General features: G+C 50.1%; 1 protein-coding gene across 1 annotated transcript in view; it reads left to right on the top strand.

Annotated features, from left to right (window-relative positions):
• Positions 1 to 21,718, top strand: part of LOC135920563 (tyrosine-protein kinase transmembrane receptor Ror2-like) — a 329,385-nt gene that overhangs the window by 292,998 nt on the left and 14,669 nt on the right. Inside the window, exon 4 of the mRNA XM_070525993.1 lies at positions 19,935 to 20,100. Coding sequence (XP_070382094.1) covers positions 19,935 to 20,100 — 166 coding nt within the window. The remainder of the gene's footprint in view (positions 1 to 19,934; positions 20,101 to 21,718) is intronic.

Genomic DNA, 21,718 nt, shown 5'->3' with positions numbered 1-21,718 from the left:
ATGATTGTCCCGTTGAAGTAGGAAGCCTCGGGTTGCGATTGGCCCGATGGACCCCCGCAGCCGCTGCTGCTGGATATGGTGGAGGTGGTCGAGGGTGCGAGTGAGGGTCACAGCCTCCCCGAACGGAAAAGAGGGGCGTCGTCAAGGCGTGCGCTAACAGAGAGAGAGAGAGAGAGTGCCAGCGGCCGAACGGGCGACCGAACGACAGAGTGTATGTATCTCACGTTCGCATTTTGTTTCGAGAGAGAAGCAGTTCGAATCCGTAGCCGACTAGTCGCTAACAGTCCCGGCTTTCGTAGTTCGTTTATTGCGCTGCGCGAGAGATATCTTGCCGAGTTTCTTTGCCAATCGCTATTCACAGCGCATTGCTAATTTATGTCGTTTAAACATATTCCGAGATGAAAACGCGATCACCCTAAGGATATTGCGAAAGCGAAAGAACTGGACACACAACAAACAGAAAATCAGCAGAATGTTAGGAATAGAGGGTTGTTAACGTAGAGTTCTAGGATTGCAGCTTACCCGTCCATCGGAACACAGGACAACCCGGGAAATAGCATCCATGGTAATGACATTCTATGACTTGTAAAGTATGATGCGCAAGAATGGTTCTTGCGGTGAAGGGCTTTTTTGATGGAAAAAGACTACAAAAGGGAAATACAAAATGATTTGTTCACCATGATAAGGACGTCGCTGCAGTCACGTTTTCGCCGTCCTACGAACGCTTTCTCTGCTTTGAAGGAACAGAGTGTCGCAAGACGGCACAAGATGGCGTCCTCCGGTATAGGAAAACGCGCTGTACGCACCCCTATATCATCATGCACTTTCACGGCAAATCTCGACAGTACACAACCAACTTAGGTATCTGGTTCGCGCACGTGTAGGCCGGCTCGTCGATAAAAGTAAAAGCCTCGAATGCCTTCCTTTGTCCCAGTGCGGTGTTGCCGACAGAGGCAAGAATCGAGAAACTCGATCGTGTCTTTCTCGGTCGCGCGGCTTCCCTGCTTTTCTGCGTGGCTATAGGAATAGCAAAACCATCCGTCGGATCCGTGCTCCTGTACCAAACGCGAGACGGACGTTCGCGTCGGGTGCACATCCCGTCTCGTCTCAGAGAGATATCGTGTTCCGTCGGTCGCGAGGTTGTTCTGAAGACAAAGCGGGGCATGCCGGCTCTTCTGTCACGTGGTCCGCTCGTATACTTCGGTATACGTTTGCGGCTGGCATTGTGGAGAAGGGGGGGAGGGAGAAGGAAAAGGAAGCGTCACTACTCGCGTGACAGTTTCGAAGCCTAGACATAAAAAATATACACGTATATGTACAAAGAAGAGGTCCACGGGAAATAGCCTATCCTTCACCACGTGATGCGCAAGGGGTAACTTCCAGCCGCCGGGCGCGCGGAGGTAATGGGAGGAGAGTGGAGTGCAGAACGTGTTGCGAGGGATGATATGGACGAGTTAAGAGCTACTGTTAGATATGGGGCCGTTTCTTGAGGCTACTTCGAGTTCCCCAGACCACATCGAATCGCACCACTGCAAAGTAAGGAATGCAGAAACACGGATCAACCTTCGTCGAGAGAGATCTGAAGGAACCGGGAAGAGCGAAGAAAAAAGAGCCTTCGTCCAAGTTTTTCATCTCGAAGTCCGTCCTCAACTCCTACAACTGGTTGGCAGCGGTGAGATCGCCCTCAAGTGCATCATCTGGTGGCAGCGCTACGGATCAACCTTCGTCGAGAGAGATCCTGAGGAACCCGGAACAGCGAAAAAGAGCCTTCGTCCAAGTTTTTCATCTCGAAGTCCGTCCTCAACTCCTACACTACCAAGAACCAAAGATTGCTTCGAAAGGCCCGGCAGTCTTTTAGGGCCTATATATCCCGAGATTCAAAGCGCGAGTAGGTCTGCGAAGTAGAGGAGGGGCGGCGTGAATGGCGGTCGCCTCCATTGTTGAGATTGGGTCCCTAACGTAAAACTGCGTCGTAGTGTGTCTTTCCTCCGTGGCTGACATCGTTCTGCAACTGAGTAACGCACCGCATACGCGGCGATAGGCTCCGTGCACCGTGTTATTGCGACGCTCAAACTGTGACCGCGCGATTGGGAAGGCTGTTGTCCAGCTGAGGCGAAACCTTTGTGGCTGCAACGTTGATTAATGCATGGCCTCAGAAAACATACAGCACGCTGTTCGATCTCGGAGGCATAATACGATTACCAGAGGGAAATATAACGCTAGAGTTCTCATGGCGCTGGAAGCAGCACCGAAATCAAACGAGAATGACTCGCAGTTATGTCAACGTTTACCTTCTCGCTCAGTGTAACGAGCCCCACGGGTGAAAAACCCGACTATGGCGAAGCCATGATTAGGAAATAAAACGAGTCAGTTCTGGTGCTGTGGCCGCAGCTGACATGTATCGGGAACCAGCGGTGGCCAGGAGGCGCTTGAGGTGCAGGAGGCAGTGTGAGTGTACAACTAAAGTATATGTCAACGCCGTCAGACAGGGTGGCCACGAAAACCTCTCTATGTTTTGGACGATAACGTTCGCGTGCCTGTGCCAATGTCTGGTTTAGCCCGATACGTCCAGCCAAGCTAGCGCCCATGGGCGTGCGTGTTGCGAGGAGCGCACGTGTTCCTACCTTCTGGAATGTCATATCAGGAACTGGAAACGTGTACCTCAATATGAGCAGGGAATTTGCTGACGCGAAATATCAGCATGTGCTAATGAGTGAGAACTGTCTCCGCCAACGTTTTTCGCCGCCGCTTGCTGGGCTTAAGAGACCGTTTATAGTGTCCCAGTGCATCCTCCCACACGCATTCAGTGCTCGCTCTCTCCCTGAAGACCTGAAGCCCTTCTTACGGAGGAAACTACGGAACCAGTGGCAACGGCTATGGGTCGCGGAAATAAATAATAAGCTCCACGTGATAAAGCCACAGTTAGGATTTTGGCCTTCCGTAACAAAATCACGCCAGACAGATGTCCTATTCTGTCGTCTAAGAATAGGACACACATTTGGCACACATAACTTTTTACTCACCGGAAACGAGCCTCCAACCTGTGGTAGATGCGGGGAGAGGCTGACCGTCCTCCACGGCCTTCTGGAGTGTCGGAAAGCCGAATCTGAAAGAAAGAAACATTTTCCCTTAGCATACCGCCAGCACATCCCCCTTCATCCAGTAATGTTACTCGGCCCAGAACCGCTGTTTGACTCCAGCGCAGTCCTGGGCTTCCTTAAAGATCTTGTATTACATGTTATTAGCCCCACACACTCGTAGCGTCTCCTCTGTTTAGAGGATGCCGCTGTGATAGCTGTTTCATATAGCACATGCCTCTAGGCCCTTGTGTTTCAAGGCCTCTGGCGATGCAGTGGTGCTCCAGGTAATTTTACCATCTAATATAGTTTCTGTATTGCATCACTCTTTCACGATGGATTTTATTACACATAGAACACGTCATTTGTCATCGACATAATCTTATTACAGATAGATTTTACGCACTCTAGAGCGACTATTTTTAAGGCCCCTATACAGCCACTTTACATTAACCCCATAGAACTCATAACTACACTGCGAACTTATCAACACTGCCTTGGCGCTCTTTGGCCACACTTGGCCCTTGCGCCAATAAACACTACATATCATCATCATCCTCTTTCTATTCCCCTTTTCCCCACCCCCCAGTGTAGGGTAGCAAACCGGGTGCTCGTCTGGTTGACCTCCCTGCCTTTCCTGTCCTTGCTCTCTCTCTCTCTCTCTCTCTCTTGCTGGGCTGAGTGCTACGGCGCTGCTGTCGGCATGCGAAGTTTCAGCAGCTTCAGCGCTGGTTTCCCCTAAACCTGAACGTTCGTGTTTTTGATGGCGAAGGCGTTAGCAAGCAATTTTTCGTATATCGTGGGCTTCGAGTTGAGAGGTACGCGGACACTATGGTCAACCTGCGCTGAAGCCTTCCACGATTGACCGCATCGCCGCGACCCACAGCCTAGCGATCGGAAAAAGCGAAAAATTGGAGGTACGAGATTCAGATTTGGGTTGACACTTTCGATCGCTCATCACTGAGTAAGAGTGTCCGGGACGCCCAAACTTTATACAACGCTAACCGTGCTGGGACGAGAACGCGAGGTCGCGCTTGAACACCGCAGAACGAACGTACGAACAACCCCACGGGTGGCCAGAGAAACCTTCAAGTTCGAGAAAGCTTGGTGTACAGCCGTGAAGCGAGTGAAAATGTCGAAGTCCGTCGGGTTTGTGTTAAAAATGTTTCTTTTTCATCGCCACCCTAGCGGTTGGCGTTTGCGACACTGGTGTGATAAATGGAAGAGTTCCAACGCCATCTTGCCGATGCAGGAGGCGTGCAGCTCACGGAGGCTTAGGAGAATTTCGTGTATGAAAGGCAAAAATCGGCACCCACCCGAATTGCAGCACGAAGTTACAAAGGAAGCCGATACGGGTTTCTGAGAAAGAAAGCTTGGCAGTTGAAGAAAAATTCAGCCTGGTCCGAAAGAAAGCCGTAGGCTTTCTTTTTGAGAAACCCATATGGGTTTCCTTCGTAGCTTCGTATTAAAATTGGGGTGTAAGCAACCCGCCGTGGTTGCTCAGTGGCTATGGTGAAGGGCTCCGAAGCACGAGGTCGCGGGATTGGCCGCATTTCGATGGGAGCGAAATGCGAAAACACCCGTGTACTTGGATTTAGCTGCGCGTTAAAGAACCTCAGGTGAACTAAATTTCCGCAGTCCCCCACTACGACGCGCTTCTTAATCAGATCGCGGTTTTGGCACGTAAAACCCCATAACTTTAATTTTATTTTTCGGGTGAATGCCCCCCCCCCCATTTTCCCCCCTTCATTTACTTTTCCTCCACCTTGCGAGCTTGCGCAGAACTGATCTGCCAAAATTTCGTGCGTTCGTGTAAATTGCGTATACTGCGTAATAAACGGTTTAGGTGACGCTGGCGGGACGAACGCAAACTCGGCATTATCCCCAGCAGCATGAAATGCAGCGTGAAAAATGCAGCGCCCTGTTGCACATCTGTAGATTGAACCGTATTCTTCTCGAGTTACAAATTGTGGCTTGGTTGTAACGTAGGCATATATCTAGAAACTATGATTTTTATAATTTTATCGTTTTCTACCAAAAGGGAAAGCTCTTTGTTCTTTTTTTCTTCACCACCCTCTCTCTCTCTCTATCTCTCTCTCTCTCTCTTCTACGCTACCAGAGTCGGTTCTTATCGAAAGGCTCCCTTGACCCGTATATCGTGTTGAAGCACGTAGGAACAAAGCGATGCAACCATCCTCAGCGGGCGCCACATAGGAAAACTCGGAGGGGGGGGGGGGGGAATAACGGGGGGGGCGAGGGGGGTATGAAAAGAATACAGGAATAAGCGTACAGTAAGAAGGAAACTGTAAAAGGATCGCCCTCCGTGCCATTGCCATACAAGAGGCCCCAGCTTCAGCTAGGAACCACCGTAACCCACAATCCACGGTTATAAATCAACCGTCGCACCAGCGGGTGCTTGGCGGTGGGTCGGGAAGGGGGGGAACTAAGGCATAGACGGATAGATAGACGATGCCCGGGCCTTCTTTATTCTCTTCCGGACCGCTGCTGCGCCGGTTTTCTTTTGTCTCCCACTGTTTTTTCTTGCTTTCTTTGTCTCGCTTCTTCGCTTCGTCGTTCTTTTCTCGAAGCGCTCGCTTCTAGACGGCGCGTATTTATCGTTTCCTCGGAAATATCGGCGCATATGCATGTACACAGATTCGCCCGGTCCGGCAGGCCATTCATGCAGAAGGCCTAGCCTCGTCGTCGTCTGCTACTGCTGCTGTTCTGTCTTTCTTTTTTTTTTCCTTTTCCGTCTGCTTAGCAATTCCGAACAGCAGACGACTTACGAGCTGGCAGTAAGGGTAGCCTTTTTTTTTCTTTTATCAGTCTTTTTGCATGGCATTTCTGAACCACTGGCGGTCGTCAGGAGAACAGGCTATATGGCGTTCTTATACGCAATGTCTAAGTTCGTGTTTTTCGAGGGCTGCACGCCCTGCCGATCACCATCCAGTCACCCGTGACGTGATTTTCGCTCCCCTCTGAAGAAAAAGGTAGAAAAAAAAATCGTCTGCGTTCTCGTTTGTTGACGAGCCGACACCGCTGCCGCCGCGGCAATGATTCGCGGGCGTATCGGCGGCGACCTGGCAAATTCATTCTCGCATACAAAAAAAAGCAAAAGCAAAACGGCCTTCTTCCGAGGGCGCCGCTGCTATAACGCACGTCTCCGTGTGCAACGTACGTACTTACGCTGCAACCAGAGCGCCTTTTCCACGCTGCCGATTCTCGTTCCTCACCACTTCGCCGCCGCTTTTTTACGCACGCTGAATTGCAAATGGCGCCCGTGAACGGTTTCGCCTTCTGAATGGGCACCGTTCCGTTCTATATTCCTCCGATCCTTCTTTTCGCTTCGGTGTCAGCTCCGGTTTTTCCCCCGTTCGGGACGAATTCGGCTCGCGACTGCAACCTCCTCTCTCCGTGTGGATAGATGAAACGGCGAAGACCGCCCGCCTTCTTTCTCGCTTCCCCCTCTCCCAAATGAAGACGAATTGCCGAAGGGAACCGTTTGCTCGAGGGACAGTCTGGAAAAGGAGGGGGGCATGACGCTTCTTTCCGATCGACGTGGTAGAACTTGGAGCGCCTTGCGAGGACCAGCTATAGGGACGACGTCTCGGAGCCGTCTGGAACTTCGCCCGTGTTACAGCGATCCCGTGTTACAGCGCGCGCGCGCGCGCGAGAGAGAGAGAGATAGAGAGAGAGAGAGAGTCCCCTCGTGTGCCCGAATAAGTGGGTTTGTTATGGTCTCTGCAACGCCGGAGCCTCTGTCGCCGATGTGTCTGTCCGTCCGCGGCTCGATCCCGAGGCGACATCTGTCTCTCTCGGGTTTTCCCCCGAGCTTGTAGCCGCACTCCGCGCTGATGTCTGACGCACGCCTCCGCGCCACTCTGTCATCGCGGGTGTCGATGCGCGTCTGCATGCGCGTCTGCAGCTCCGAAATGAGTTGTATATTTGTGCATGCGCGAGTCGAGGAAGAGGCGTCCTACTTCTATATTTCACTATTTTTTTCCCCGGCGTAAGTTAAGCGATAGCTGTGCTCGATGAGCTTCCTTGTCTGCATACCGGCGCTGTACTATCACTGCAACGTGAAAAAAAGGAACGTTAGGGGGGTCAGAAACAGGGCGCACAACGCACGGATTTAGTTTTCTGCTTCATTTCAATCATTTATTTATCTGTTTGCACAGGCTAAGCTGAGTGGCTTTTCTCGTAACTAACGCAGACCGCTTTGAACCAGTCGCATTCACAACTGCTCTCTGCTCACCTGCTTGCTTCTGCCGGCGACGCCCGTGGCTATCGCCCTTCTTGCTTACACTGCTCGTTTTGCCGGACACCGACGATTTGCGCAGACAGGTTTCACAGGCTGCAGCCTGTAGGTGGCATGTGCTGCGGATCTTCACCACTCTTTAGGTATGGTTCGCGATCCACAGTCAACTCTGGCAAATATCATGCGACGTACCTCACGGAGCCCATAACCTTGCTTTAAATCTCTCTCTCTCTCCCTCTCTCTCTCTCTCTCTCTCTCTCTCTCTCTCTAATGCGGCTTTCAAAGGCCGTTCTCACCCCCGCCTATGACGTCATGGAGACGCGTGACAGTTCGCGGGCACCAGGTATTGGGCGATTGTTTATGGTGAAGAGTTGGTCGCTTAGTCCACGCGAAAGCATGCACCGCGCACCTTTTCGGCCTTCTATGAAGCGGTGGTGTGGCGGTTGTTAACGCGGCCTGCCTGTCCTATCAGCGCTCCTACGTCATGCTCGGGTATATTTGTCACAAGCCGACCTCCATATAGGTCACCGTAAGCACACCGCGTAACGAAGAAAAAGAAAGCAGCAGTAGGCATGGCATTGCCGTTGGCCTAGATTCAGCTCAGAGGAAACGCGTGTTGAGGCGGAATATGGAAATTGAACGTTGCGCTGTTTGTATCTTTGTTATTGTTAGGTCCATATTTTTAATTTTGTGCCGGAATATATTCATTGAAAGGCATCGGACCCGCCACTCCTGTGTACTGCACTCAACTCCCGTTAATTCGGCGCTGGCGGACACGGAATATATGGTGAAATGATCCTAAAAGTCGAATCACCATGCAGCGGCAAAACGAAATGTTTGCTTGCTTGCTTGCTTGCTTGCTTGATGTAGTCTGTAGTCGTCGACGGATTACTTCAGTACAGTGAAGGGCGCAGCGCAAAATATCATTACAGGACGGGTTACTGCCGTCACGGTCGTCGCCTAGTGAAGCAGCAATACCATCTGCTTAACTTCTTGTTTTAAAGCTTTTATTGACCGCTTTGCAATGAGGGTTCGCCAGCTGGGCTCAAATAAACCGGAGCGGCATGCTTTCGCGTTGGATTCATTTTCACTCCGTAGCAATGTACGGTCACTCCCCGCGACATTACAGCGCGTTTAGATTAAGCGAAAAGTCTAATTACACGAGGTTTCATTAACGGGAGTCGACTGTATTCGCAGTTTTTAAGAGAATGTGTTGCGGCGCTCCTTTATGAAGATTTGCCCCTTTCGCGTTAGTAGCCCTACAGCGAAATTTTTACCTAAAGCTGGCTTTCCCACCACAAGTGACATTATGTGGAGAAAGCCGCTTCTCTCATTACACTGTTGCTAGTTTCGGGAAATTCACGCGCTTGAACATATCGGGAGTGCGGGCGGTACAGGTTATGAGACTCCGTAAATTTACTTCTACTTCCCGTCTTTAGCCGCCCATTATCTCGTATGACGCGGGCTGGGGTCGCAGCGGAGGTCGAAAATAGGACCCTCCCAAGATTATTTCTTTTTACTTTTTGTTCTGTCCGTGTGTGTGTGTGTGTGGGGGGGGGGGGGGGGTGTTGTACCTTTCATTTAATTGCGATAACAATTATATGGACACTCCAGACGAATTTCCGCCGTCGCCGTCGGCGTGATGTTCAGTATGAAGTCCAAGCGCTGTAAGATCGCGGCCGCGCGACGTACGCTGTAGGTACGAGGGAAAGCGTATGATGGTGAGCCGCGTAGTATGGTGGTTTGGTGCGGTGGCGTCTTCTCGCGTGCGCAAGGTAGAGAGGCTGGGAGGATGCGTGCCGCCTTTTCCCTCGCACAATAGGGAGGGGGGTGGGGGGTATATGTGCAGGATGGCCGTGTCGCCGCTTCTACTCGGGCCTGCGCTTGCTCATGGCACGGCTGAGCGTGGCCGAGAGAATCCTATCTCGGAGGTAATCAGCGGTGGGTTCGAGGACTAGCCGACCCGACATGGCCGATGGCTTCTGGTGCTCTGTCTGCTCGCGCGCCTCTTTCCCGTCAAATCGAGAGGCAGAACGAAGGTTAAATTCGCTCGCCGTTGCTGCCCTTCTTCGTCACGCCGCCTATCTGACAGCGATTGTCCGCGCTCGTTGAGCAAGGTGAGTTCGTGTTTACCTGTGTGCGCGTGCAACTGTGCTTGCTGATTTAGCACAAGCTTACGTTTACAGCATTTCATACAGCTGATAAAGCTACTAACCTGACTACGTAGCTGTCTAATAGTTCGTTAGCGCAATCAATGCTTCGCCTTTCGCGCACAATCGCGACTTCTATTTGCAACTTCCTCGTTACGATAGGCGGCGGCACCCGTCGCGGTGGTTCAGTGGGTATGGTGTTTTTATATCGGCACGAAGTCCCGGCAGCGGCTCCCTCATTCCTTTGAAGCAGGAAGGCGAAAATATTCGTGTGTCGAGCGTTGGTAGCAGGTATGAGAAACCCGGGCGGTCAGGAAATACTGCGGAGCTCTAGATACTTCAAAGACTCTCACAGCACTTGTGGTTTCGGCGATCTGTGCGACGAGACTCTCACAGTCCATGTATGGCCTTTGGAATATCAACACGGACTATCACTTTCCGCCTCTGCTGGGACAACCGAAAGTGATGAATTGCTCCTCCTTCGATTGATTGATTGATTGATTGATTGATTGATTGATTGATTGATTGATTGATTGATTGATTGATTGATTGATTGATTGATTGATTGATCTCAAAGCTACAGTGTGCCTATGAGAGACACCGTTGTGAAGAGCCCTGGCAAATTATGACAGCCTTGCTTTCTCTAACGTGTACCTAAGCACAACAGCGTTCTTGAATTTAACCCCCATGGAAATGCGGGCAGCGCTGCCTTGAATCGAACCTGCAGCATCCTGCTCAGCTGCAGAATGCCATAGATACTAAGCGATACAGCGGTGGGTAGTCTACCTTTGAGTCCCACTTCGTTACTACGAAGAAGGTCCTTAGCACTTTCTCTTTTGGATTTTTGTGTATATATAGCAAGCAAGGATACCTTTGAGGAAGCGATTAGGTAGCGTTTCATATTCCCGCTGCGTGCGCTGTATACGGACTCAAGTTGAAAACAATGGATATATATCATGCAGAGAGAAAACAAAATTTCGAGGTCAACCAGGTGCTCGCCCGGTTTGCTACCCTACACAGGTGTCTATAAAGAGAGAGGTATAAACCAGAGAGGGAGAGAGGGACCAGTAACTGCGCTCTCAAGCAGGACTGTGCATCGCGCCTGCAAACGGTCTCTGATGCTAGTCAATCTCAGAAATTGCAGCAATGCCTGCGTGCCTTTTCCGAACCTTCGACGCACGACGCCAGGGTTTGAGAATCCTTGTGCTCGAAAACTGCCCAGTTAAAAGCAGCCAAGCGGCAATGTGACCTAGTTGGTGCGGTGACGTCCCCAACCTCGTCTATTTTTTTTTTCTCGTTCATTCGCCTTTTCTCTCCTTTATTCTTTCCGTCTTTCATTTCCCCTTGCCCTTACTCCTGTGCAGGGTAGCAAACTAGAATCTTTTCGGGTTAGTCTCCCTGCCTTTCCCACCCCGTTTATCTCTCTCTCTCTCTCTCTCTCTCTCTCTCTCTCTCTCTCTCTCTGGTGCGGTGACTTTTTTTAAGCCAGGGAAGTCAACACGGACTTAAATTTATTGATTTTTCTCGTTCATTCGCCTTTTCTCTCCTTTATTCATTCCGTCTTTCATTTCCCCTTACCCTTACCCCTGTGCAGGGTAGCAAACCAGAATCTTTTCGGGTTAGTCTCCGTGCCTTTCCCACCCCGTTTATCTCTCTCTCTCTCTCTCTCTCTCTCTCTCTCTCTCTCTCTGGTGCGGTGACTCTTTTTTAAGCCAGGGAAGTCAACACGGAGTGGACGCGAGGAAGAGGTAACTCACTCGCTGGACTAACAGCTGAGTTTACTCGAAGTACGCGCATGCGTAAAGTAAAACAGTCGCGCGTACTTATTATGAAGATAACAGCCATACATCGCAGAGAAAGTTAACCAAACCGCGCTCTAATCGGTGCTAAAATTTCCATTCAGAGTGACGTGTTGCGCTTACGTTGTCTTCTTCGTGTTCGCGCTGGTTTTTCAGTGTAAAGAAATGACGAGATAGATGCTTCGGTTGGCTTCACTGCAGGAAGAAGCCCAGGACACGGGCTCGTTTGCATCCCCCGGTTTGCTCTTGTTTTTTTTTCTCCTTTCCTATTCCTTTCCTGATGCGATGAAGTTTTCTTTTTCTTTCTTTCGCGTGCCATAACGTTTAATGTAAACGCTGCGAACCCTGCGTCGCGCACGAACTCGTAGAGAGCTTTGGCGGTACCCTTTATCGTGTAATCAGCTATGGTAGCTGCATTGTGGCTTTCATCATCTTTCCCCCACCCGCTGGAAATGCCGATACCGCCCCTACGCAGGGCCAAGAGAGCCGGAACGCCGAGAACATAATACCACCCGGCGCGCGCCGCGCACGGGGTCGTCGTAGTCGACGACGCCGCCGTCCTCCCGTCTCGCCTCAACCCGTCGCGGTTTATTTATGTCCGCGCCCTTTGTCCCGACCGTGTTTCACGTCTTCCTCTCCAAACCCGTCCTCCCCACACTCCTCGCGTTCCTTTTCTTTGCTCCCTTTTCTGCTTCCTCATAATCTTCTTCTTCTACTTCCGGGTCCCCGATTCCGGTGAGACGAACGAGCTCCGATGTCTCGGCGAGGTCGATATCTTTTAGCGGGCGCGCTGTCCTTTCTCTCTCTCTCTCTCTCTCTCTCTCTCTCTCTCTCTCTCTCTCTCTCTCTCTCTCTCTCGGTTCGGGTCCTCGGCATTACTCGTCTCTGTGCTTCTCCCCCGCTGCGCTCGCTTTCGTCTCTCCTTCCTTCCTCTTCCTCATCTTTCGTCCATTCTCTTGCTCTTTCGAATAGCCTATTTTTATTTGTATTTATTACGGCGTTCCTTGCATGGTTCCTCGCCGACGTGGTGTGCTTTCCCGCGGCTTCTCGCGTGTCTCGGCCTGCCCTCCTAGGCACTCTGCTCTGCTCGATCTTTTATGCGCACGTTCTTCCTCTCCCCTTGGTTTTCATCTCCCCTTCCCCTCTGTTTCCTTCATAGTCGATGTAGTTCCTCTTTTTTGTTCCCCATTTTCATTCGGTGCACTGTTTCACCGTGGCGTGTAGTGACCTTGCACTTTCCCCGCTCTGGTCTCTGGTGTTCGCGCTTGCATGCGGCGAGAAGTTCTCTTGTTCTCTTTGCCTCCTCCGCATCGCCACCTCGGTCAGCGCCCGGTTCTTTCCGGGACCAAATGCGTGCTGCATCGGAGAATCCTCGCAATCTCTTTGCGTTGATTTCCCTCCCTCTCTCTCTCTCTCTCTCTCTGTCTCTCTCCTTTATCGCTTCACCGTCTTATATTATGCCCGCCGGCCTCCTTTCATTTCTCCTTTATTTTTTTTTCTTCAACTTCGTCGCTGCTTCCCGTCGCTTTATTTGTCATCGCACTTTGCTTTCGCAAACGCTTCTGTTTCCGTAATCAGAGCAGCAACCGCTAACACCCCATCTCACCCGCCACCCTCGTCTTCCTCCCTTGTCCAAAAACAAAAAAAAGAAGAAAGAAAGAAAGAAAACTGGGCGCAGCCAAGCCTTTCCTCCGCGATTCCTAATGTTCACCCGCATAACGACTCCGGCACAAAGACTGGCCGGACCCCGTTCTGAATAAAACGGGAGGCCGGAGAGAGCGGCGGCGTCTCGCACTGACTTCGCTTGAGGCTTCGACTGCGTCTCATTGTGAGGATGTGTCTCGTAATCGTCTGTTTCGCGACAACCAGAGGGAAGTGGCCGTCGGAGATACGGCCTAAGAGTGGGAGACATTGCGTTCGGGCTCATGCTTATATGTATTCGGACGTCTCCGAGTCCTTCAGCGTCCCGTGGGCTCGGGGTTCCTCGGACGGCGGGTCGACGCCTAGCTTTGGTGATTCGGGCATCGTCTGTCCCGTGCTCGGCATTTACTCTTTTACCCAGGAGCTGTATAGATGAATGACGTATTCAAATGTTATCTGAAACGCAGAAAGGCAGTCGCCCGCGGGGCCGCTATGAGGGGCATTTGTTGCGTCTCAAAGACGAAGCCGAATTATAGGGACTGATAGTCGCAGATAATTGTTTAGGCGTTCTCAAATTTTATAGATATTGGGGAAAGAAATCCCTAATTTAGAAAAGAAAAAATGAAATGGTACGCTTACAATTTTGTAACTCTGCAGAGAAAACAGACGTCGCATCCCTCTGAGACGCTACTTAGAGGGAGCTAAAAGCGTACAGAGCAAATGTCTTTACAGTTTAAGCTGTTCCCCTACCCCACCCCACCCTCCCTCTTGCCTTTGTTTCTTCACATCGATTAGGTGAGCTACACATAGGTCATATTCACAATAAAGCATTGCAGATGTAATTAACAACAATACAAGCTATTAAATATTGATTTTATAATAACTCGAACTTCTTCCCCTCCGAGATCAAGTGCAAGAAATTTTAACTAAATCATTTAGAGCTTGCCTAATTACAGTATTCTTTACGTTTCACGTTTCTTGAAAGGGGAATTCGTAGTTCGGCTCGAGATAAAGCCTTAGCTCTGGAGAATGCTGCGGCGACTTGCTAGACAGAAAAGTGACATGTTTGGTAACGGAGGTGGTATGAGCGGGGCTAAGAACAAAACGACTGTGCCTCGACTAGACCAACCTCACTACGGTGTCGCAGGCAAAGGAGAAAGTGCGTGGAACGAAATGAAGTGGAATCAAAAATATTTCGAAAGCAGTCAAGGCGTGAACCAGATAGAAGAATTGAGTAAATGGGTTATCCTTGTGGATTACCCGCTTGTGTTATCCTAGTGAACAGCGCAAAAGAGGAACGGACGTTTCATCTGTGTGGAAGGACTCAAGAAGAAGAATATTTAGCGCCCGTTGGTAGATCTTGCTCTTGGGATGGCATAGGCGTGATTCTTATCGAGAATGAATGCTTTATTTGCTAATTAAAACTAGTAGCTTGCTGGTAGACACTAAGCTTTATCAATTCTTTCATGAGGAGGATCTTCAGGATTTCATTTATTTGCCACATATGCCGCAGGGCGAGCTGTTTGAATTTAAAAGAAAGACGGGAGGAAAGAGAGACAGAAACATGCAGTTCGCGAACAGAAACCAAGAGAAATACGAATAGCAAAAATACGAACGTAAAACATCATTCGCTTGGTGATAATACTGCGTCAAGCACAACTGACGGTTATTTGCGCTAATACGTTGCTCTGCGAAATAATATTTGATTTGCTTTTCATTTTTCTGTTTTCGTAACAGTGATGGTGTGCTTAAACCTGGCGCTCGCGCTGGGTTTGAATACAACATGGCGGCTGTCCTTTTGGTGTATAGGGATCAGCTTTAGCTGATACCGCAGCAGCTGCCGATATAGGGTCACGTTGATTGGAAAACGAGGTTTTGATTCGCATCATTTCAATCGCCCCCTCATTCTCCGTCGATCCCTCTCTCCCGAGCTCTTGACGAAGAGGCTTACCAGTTCACCGAAATCCCACAGCTACGTCGCTGTCGTTCTCAAAGACTCCGTCAGCGCTTCGGATCTGTACGCTGGCTTGCGCCTCGGTTCCGGAAGGAAAAGAAGGCCAGCGGTTCTTGCCCCCCCCCCCCCCCTCCCCCCGATACCCTGTCTTCACCCTGGGCCCCCAGAAAGAACCCCGACGCAGCCCATGAATCATTCAGATGCCGTAACGGCCATTTCTTTTTGCCTGCAGACCCTATACTCCCGCGTCCCAAAGCCTTTGAAAGACGCACGAACACACACACACACACATACACACACACACACACACACGCACACACACACGCAGGCTTGTACATAAAACAGACAGCGCGCCGGCGTCGTCGCTGTGTAGTTATAGCCTGCGTCTTTTCGCGGGACCGTTCTCGAGAACACTTAAATCAATTATCCCTCCCGGGCCAGGGTTGATCCGAGGCCCGCGGACGCAACGGGAGGACCGGTTGAAGAGGTGGTGGGATTGGGGAGGATTGGGAGGGGGAGGCGATGTTCCTTCGCTGTTTCCTCCGAGAGCGCAGCTGCTACTTTAATTTGCGAGGAAGCGGCGGCGCGGTCCGCTCGCCGCCGCTATTGGAAGGACGTGACCGGAATATCTCGCCGGGACGCTGTCGACGTGCGCTTCCCGAACGCGTCGCTTGACTGTCTTTCTTGAGGAGCGGCGGGGCAACGCCACATATGCAGTTGCGCGGGAACGGCGACGGAAAGAGACGCAGGACATACTGGACGTTTTTTTTTTTTTTTTTGGCTGCGAAGCTGTCAACTTGATGGACTCTCTTTGGGCCGGAAGGTTGATTCGTGGTGCTTAAATTTCCATGGCAACGCGGTGGCGATGTGAGATACAACGCAGCGGGGGGAAAAGCTTCGGGTGAATTTTGACCACCCGAAGTTCTTTAACACGCACCCAAAGCTTGGCACATGAGCGTTTTCTTTCTTTCTTTTTCTTCTACGCCGCTTCCTTCGAAGTGAGGCCGCTTGGTCGGGAATCGAACCCGGCACCTCGTTCTCGGCAGCGAAACGCCACAGGCACCGCGCCATGTCGTCGCGTGTCTTTCGGCCAAAACGATAACGAGTGACACGTCGAGTTGGTTATAACGTAACCGCGAATTATCTCGCCTGTATGCGAATTACGGGCTGCTCGCGAAGCGAACAACTTTGTAAGCAATCTGTCATGACTCGTCGCTTCGGCTCACTCGTTCTGGCGTTCCGTGACAGAGCACGAGGTAGCGGGTGCGAATGCCGGTACAGCGGCGCGGCCGTGATTCGACAAGTGGTGGTGTTCAAAAACGCTCGTGTGCCAAGCTTTGTAAGCGTGTCGACCAACGTTGGGTGGTCGTAATTATTCTGGAGACTTTCACTGTGGCGTATCGTTTAGCACCATCGGGGTGCCCTGCTCAGTCAGATGATCATTATTCCGTCATCAAGTAAAGCTGATCGTAAAGGCCTGCAAGATATGTTTTAGTGGTTAGAAGCCTGACTGATGGGTCATGTATGACACGTTCCTTTTTTTTTTGGCAAAGTTCAGTGAATTTTGCGATTACGTTTGCTGTATTGCAAGTTTGATGTTCCGTTTTTAAGAATGGGTTATACCGCGGAACCCATGGTTTCGAAGTGCTACGAAGTGCTACGGGTGCTACGAAGTGCAGCTCAGCGCTGCACTTCGTAGCACCCGCGCAAATGACGCTATAAAGTGCCATGAAATACAAGCTCGACCCTTGCGCTCCTTTCCCCCGGAGCATTCGAGCCATGCAGATGAAACAGGAGGCTGAACAGACGACCCGACATTAGCTCCCAACGTATAGATATAGATGTAGATCCTCAGAAATATTCGCACGTGCCAACGTACCCTACGTGCCTGCAATGGCCTTCCTTGCCTTTTTATTTTTATTTTTTCTCGTCGTAGGCCATCGTTTAAGGTATAGACATGGATCCCGAACAGCGACTTGGATGAATTGGGCTCTTGGTTCTTCGTTCGATGTCCTTGGTTAAAGCGCAACGTTGAGGCACGAAGCGCAAGGAACAAAAGTTTGAAGGTTACACAAAGCAGTTACATGTGCGGACTGTTGCCACGTGTTCCTTGTCAATGTTCGATAACGCCCATGTCCTGTCAGTTTGTGTCGTGCTCTGTCCAATTACGCTCTGGTTCCTAGTTAGTGCCTGTGTTATGTAACTCTTTTGTCTCGCCCATCATATTTCCTTCCTAGAACTTCGCGCTCTCACGCCGCGTTTCAGTGCAGAGGGTATACTTACAGTTTGTTGCAAAATTATAAAGGCCACCGGCATCTTCGCCGGAGTATCAGCGAGCGTTCGTTGTCGGGACCCGGCAGCTGAAAGGCTTTATACTTTATTATTGCCGTGAATAAATGTAATTCTTCACGTACCGATTAAGGTCCCAACGACACTTTAATGCACACTCTGCAATGTACAAGGCCTCGAAAGTGCGTGTCCGGTGTGATGCAGTTTCACAAGAGTCGCCAAACATAATCGATGCATCCTATAGCTCCACAAGAATCGTGAAACAGTAGAGAAGTCAGCCAACTTTAAGTCCAGCATAATGTGGTTAGCATACGGCAAGTACGAAAGCGATGCCCTCTGAACTTTTGACACATACTTTGACTGCTTATTTTTTTGGAATAGTCTGACCATGTGACTATAAGTCTGACGATTTTCGCTGCTTCTCTAACGTAACAGAGCAGAATTAAGACGAGCGCAACAAAGACATAAGAACGCTGAGCTCCTGCGTAACTTCTTGCAGGTCCGAGTCGAAGATACTCGGACCGTGGCCACACCCGTCACTGGCTCGAAAAGCGATTCGTGCACTAGTGCAGTACTTGAAGTGCACGGGCTTAAGAGACCGTTTATAGTGTCCTTGTGTATGGTGTCCCTCCCACACGTACTCAGTGCTTACTCTCTCCCTTTCTTCCTCTTTCTATTCCCCTTTCCCTCACCCCCAGTGTAGTGTAGCAAACCGGATGCTGTTCTGGTCGCAGGTCGCTGTTCTGTTGCAGGTTGCAGCCAGCTTATGATAAAGCAGAACATACGCACATATGCGCGTGCACACAGTGGTGTCTACAATACTTCCTTTGGAAAAGAGCTGAATATACCTGCCGTGGTCTTTCAGTGGCTATGGTGTTGGGCTGCTGAGCACGAGGTCGCGGGACCGAATCCCGGCCACGGCGGCCGCATTTCGATGGGGGCGAAATGTGAAAACACCAGTGTACTTAGATTTAGGTGCACGTTAAGGAACCCCAGGTGATCGAAATTTCCGAAGTCCCCCACTACGGTGTGCCTCATAATCGGATCTTGGTTTCGGCTAGCAAAACCCCAGAATTTTAGAGCTGAACATATTTACAAGAAGTTTGATTCATTTAAGAGAGAGTGAAGGGGCCCTATCGGCTGTTGGAAGCGTAATTTTGATTGAGGCATCAAGTTTTGACAATAATTGCCGAAAATTGGCAGGTTTTCAAAAGTTTCAGCTCCAACTTTAAAATTACTTTCCAGCAACCGATATCACAGTGCTGTAACCTGCATCTGCCGAACTTTCTAAAGCGGACAAGTATTAGACATTATTATACGACTTACATGAAGTGTTTACATTGTCTACGTGAATTCTGCGAAAAGTCATATTCGCAAATCGATTGCGTATTTCAGTGCGCTGTATAATTTAACAATTCCGCTTTGGCTCTCTTAATAATTTGCAGTATCGCGATGTCTATAGTGAAGTTAAAAAGTTGCAAATCGAACGCTTTATTTTTTTGTTCACGATGTGCCGATTTATGACAATGTTGTCAGACAGCTGAAGGCCTAAATGAAGAATGGGCGACAAACAGTTAATTTTACTTTATCTGCTGCAAACCTCTTCAAAATATGTGTACAGAAGGCCAAGCAAAATCATTTCTCTGTTGTGTATTTAGGTAGGGTCTCCCTTTTTTTTCTAGTTATCAAACCTTGAAAGGCGAAGGACACACATGTGAAAACCTATATTAAAAAGAACAGCTTGAGCACGGCGCTGATGGAGTCCCTCTTACTTTTCGATTGCCGCCTCAACCGCTTCTCGTGGTTCTCGTCTTTCTCCGTGGAAACAAACCTCTACGTTTAGAACAGGGGCACTAAAATATTTCGATGAAAGACTCAAAGCGTCAGTCTATGATCTGCTAAATACGATCGCACTGTCGTAACGAGGACGTAACCACAATTTCTTTCGCTTAAGCAATTTGTACGTCCGTTTTCCTTCCTCAGTGTTATCCGCTGATTTTCAAGGCACGCCGTGGTATCGCCGTCTTCATACTTTATCGTGCTGCCTACAGTCAGCTTACTATATGTAACCTACGGTTCACGCAGCCGCAGACGAAGCGTCACCAACTAATATGTCTCTCTATTCTCTCTCTCTATCTCTCTCTGAATCTCTGCAAATAGAGCTGTAGTCACTTCATTGGTATCTTGCAAATCGGACACCAAATTCACAAATGTTTCTCATTGGTTCGCCGCCTGTCTTGATAATATGTTCATTGTCACTTTTGGCATGGTTCTCCGCTTTATAACTGATCAGGCGTAATAACTTTTCTTCGTCAATACGGGACTTGGACATGTTTACCTCGGTTTTTCACGTAACCTCTCATCACGCCGTTTCGCCCGTCTTCGTGCGCCGTCCAAAGTTCCCGCTTCCTCAAACCGCCGAAAGCGTCTAGTTCGTAGACTCACCGCCAGTGGGCAGCACACTTCAGTGATGCTCCTGGCGCCATCTGATGACGACTTCCGGAATCAAGAGCGAACTTCCGGTGCGAGAACGGTGGGGAAACACGGGAAGTGCGGGAGAGAATGGGGGGGAAAGAGAAGGTGAGGGTCGCTTCCCCCAAAGGGGAAAAAACGTTAGCCAGGCCCTCGGCGCTAACGACGAACGCCGACACACGCGGGCGTTGCGATCGCTCGCGTGCATGGCGTCAGAGTCGTGGGTGTGCGCTCGGGGTCCGTGAACTGAAAAAGACGCGATCGCGCGTCCTCTGCTTTCGCCCCCCTCTCCAGGTGTCCACGGCCGAGTCGTCGGGAACGTCGGAGTCCCAGCTGAGCGTCAATGCGACCGGCAGCGCATCGTACGTGTGCCGCGCGACCAACGTCGTCGGGGAGAACCACACTGAAGTGAGCGAGGCCCGCGAGTTCGTCGTCCAGGTCGAAGGATCGCAGCAGCCAGGTAAGCCGAGCGCCGCGTACATGCTGGGCTCGCTCTGTTTTGTTTGCGTATACTCTTCTCTATGCCTACGCAGTGCTGGTGTACCGACCGCGCGCTAGAATTCACTGGTGCTTTGCGTCGAGGAAACGTTTGGTTTCGGGGTTCCTGAGCGCGGCGGTTTCGTGCATCGTTCACGTTCCCGCCGCGCCCTTTTAAGTTGGGGCTTCGGTTTCACGTGCATTTATTTCCAAACCCTGCGGGTTCTCAAAACGGTGCATTATTAATGCTGTGACGTAAATGCGGAAGTGGCCTCGCGTGGAAAGTTCGCGTGGATAGCTTCTGTGGAGAGCGCCCTGCGTAGGACTCCATCTGCTGGTGCTGAGAAATCAAGCGACGTGCCGTTCGGTTAATCGACGCGATGTTCCGTTACGCGATGTTTATATGTGCATATGACATTACGTATTATTCTTTTTTCTGGTTTATCTAGCAATCGCATCATCCGTACTGACCGCGTCCACGGTTATTTCAATCTATAGTTGTGTGCCCTCGGAAAGCCCAAATTCGGCGGTTTTTGGGAGACCGACGGTTTCGCGCATATCGTATATTAGCTCGCGCCGTACTCAAGCATTATTGTATTGGGGTTCCCAACTGAAGTGCGTTTCGGGACACCGCGTGGTGCTATTCGCTCGTTACGAGAAAAAGAAAAGCTTGCGAGTCGAAGCGATGTGAATGCGGAAGCACGCTCATGTAATCAGAATCCTGCTCGTGGTGTAGAATTTGCGTTCGGTACAGATGTGTCAAGAGTAGTGTGCCGACCGCCTGCAGTAAGGCGCGCCGTGTTTTTTCGGCAACCGAACACACGTCATCGCAGTTCTTAATCTCAAGCTACCTCGCCGTAATAACGCGGTCGCCGCCTATCGGGGTTTTCTTCTTTCTTTTTTTTTTCTGCTTTCTACTTTGGTCATATTGTATGTGTCGCCAATATTCTTGCTTGCCTGCTTTTGAAAGCCATCGTATATAAAGTGAGTGTTCGAAGCAGGCAGGGTTTACGTCAATTGCTGCACACGTTGAATACCTGAGTCTACGAGAGGCCGCCAGGAAAGTGCAGGGGTGAATATTCAAACAAGACCTGGCGCACTGTATGCGTTGCATACGTTCCAGCGATTCTTGAAATTATGAACTGAATTGCGCCTTCATTGCCGTACGTGGTTTTTCACTACGCAATGCACATTTATTTTCTATCTTTTTGTTCAAGAGAAGTATTATAGCCATCGATTACCTTTGCGTATACCAATGACTTCGCTGCCAAATTCCTTTAATTTTTGCGCTAGATCTTTTCTTTCGAATGGCTCACATAACCCCCCCTCTCTCTCTCTCTCTCTCACTCTCAATGGAACTAGTGCCTTTTTTGTGCATGCTATCGAACAGTATTGTCAAACATCGCTCCATCGATCATTATGGGAAATAGAGCATAGTCACATCTGTGTGTCATTCTTTCTACACCTCTCACTCTTTGAGCTCTGTGTCATCCACATCCGTTAATCCAGAAAACTCAGCGCTGGATTTGTATGATACACCTACTTGCGCGCGTTAAGACACAGCCAGCGAAAAGTATTATGCGTGTATCCCGTTAATGCTG

Source organism: Dermacentor albipictus, chromosome 9, assembly GCF_038994185.2.
Source record: "Dermacentor albipictus isolate Rhodes 1998 colony chromosome 9, USDA_Dalb.pri_finalv2, whole genome shotgun sequence".
NCBI lineage: Eukaryota > Metazoa > Arthropoda > Arachnida > Ixodida > Ixodidae > Dermacentor > Dermacentor albipictus.
This window is presented reverse-complemented; position numbering and strand designations above follow the sequence as displayed.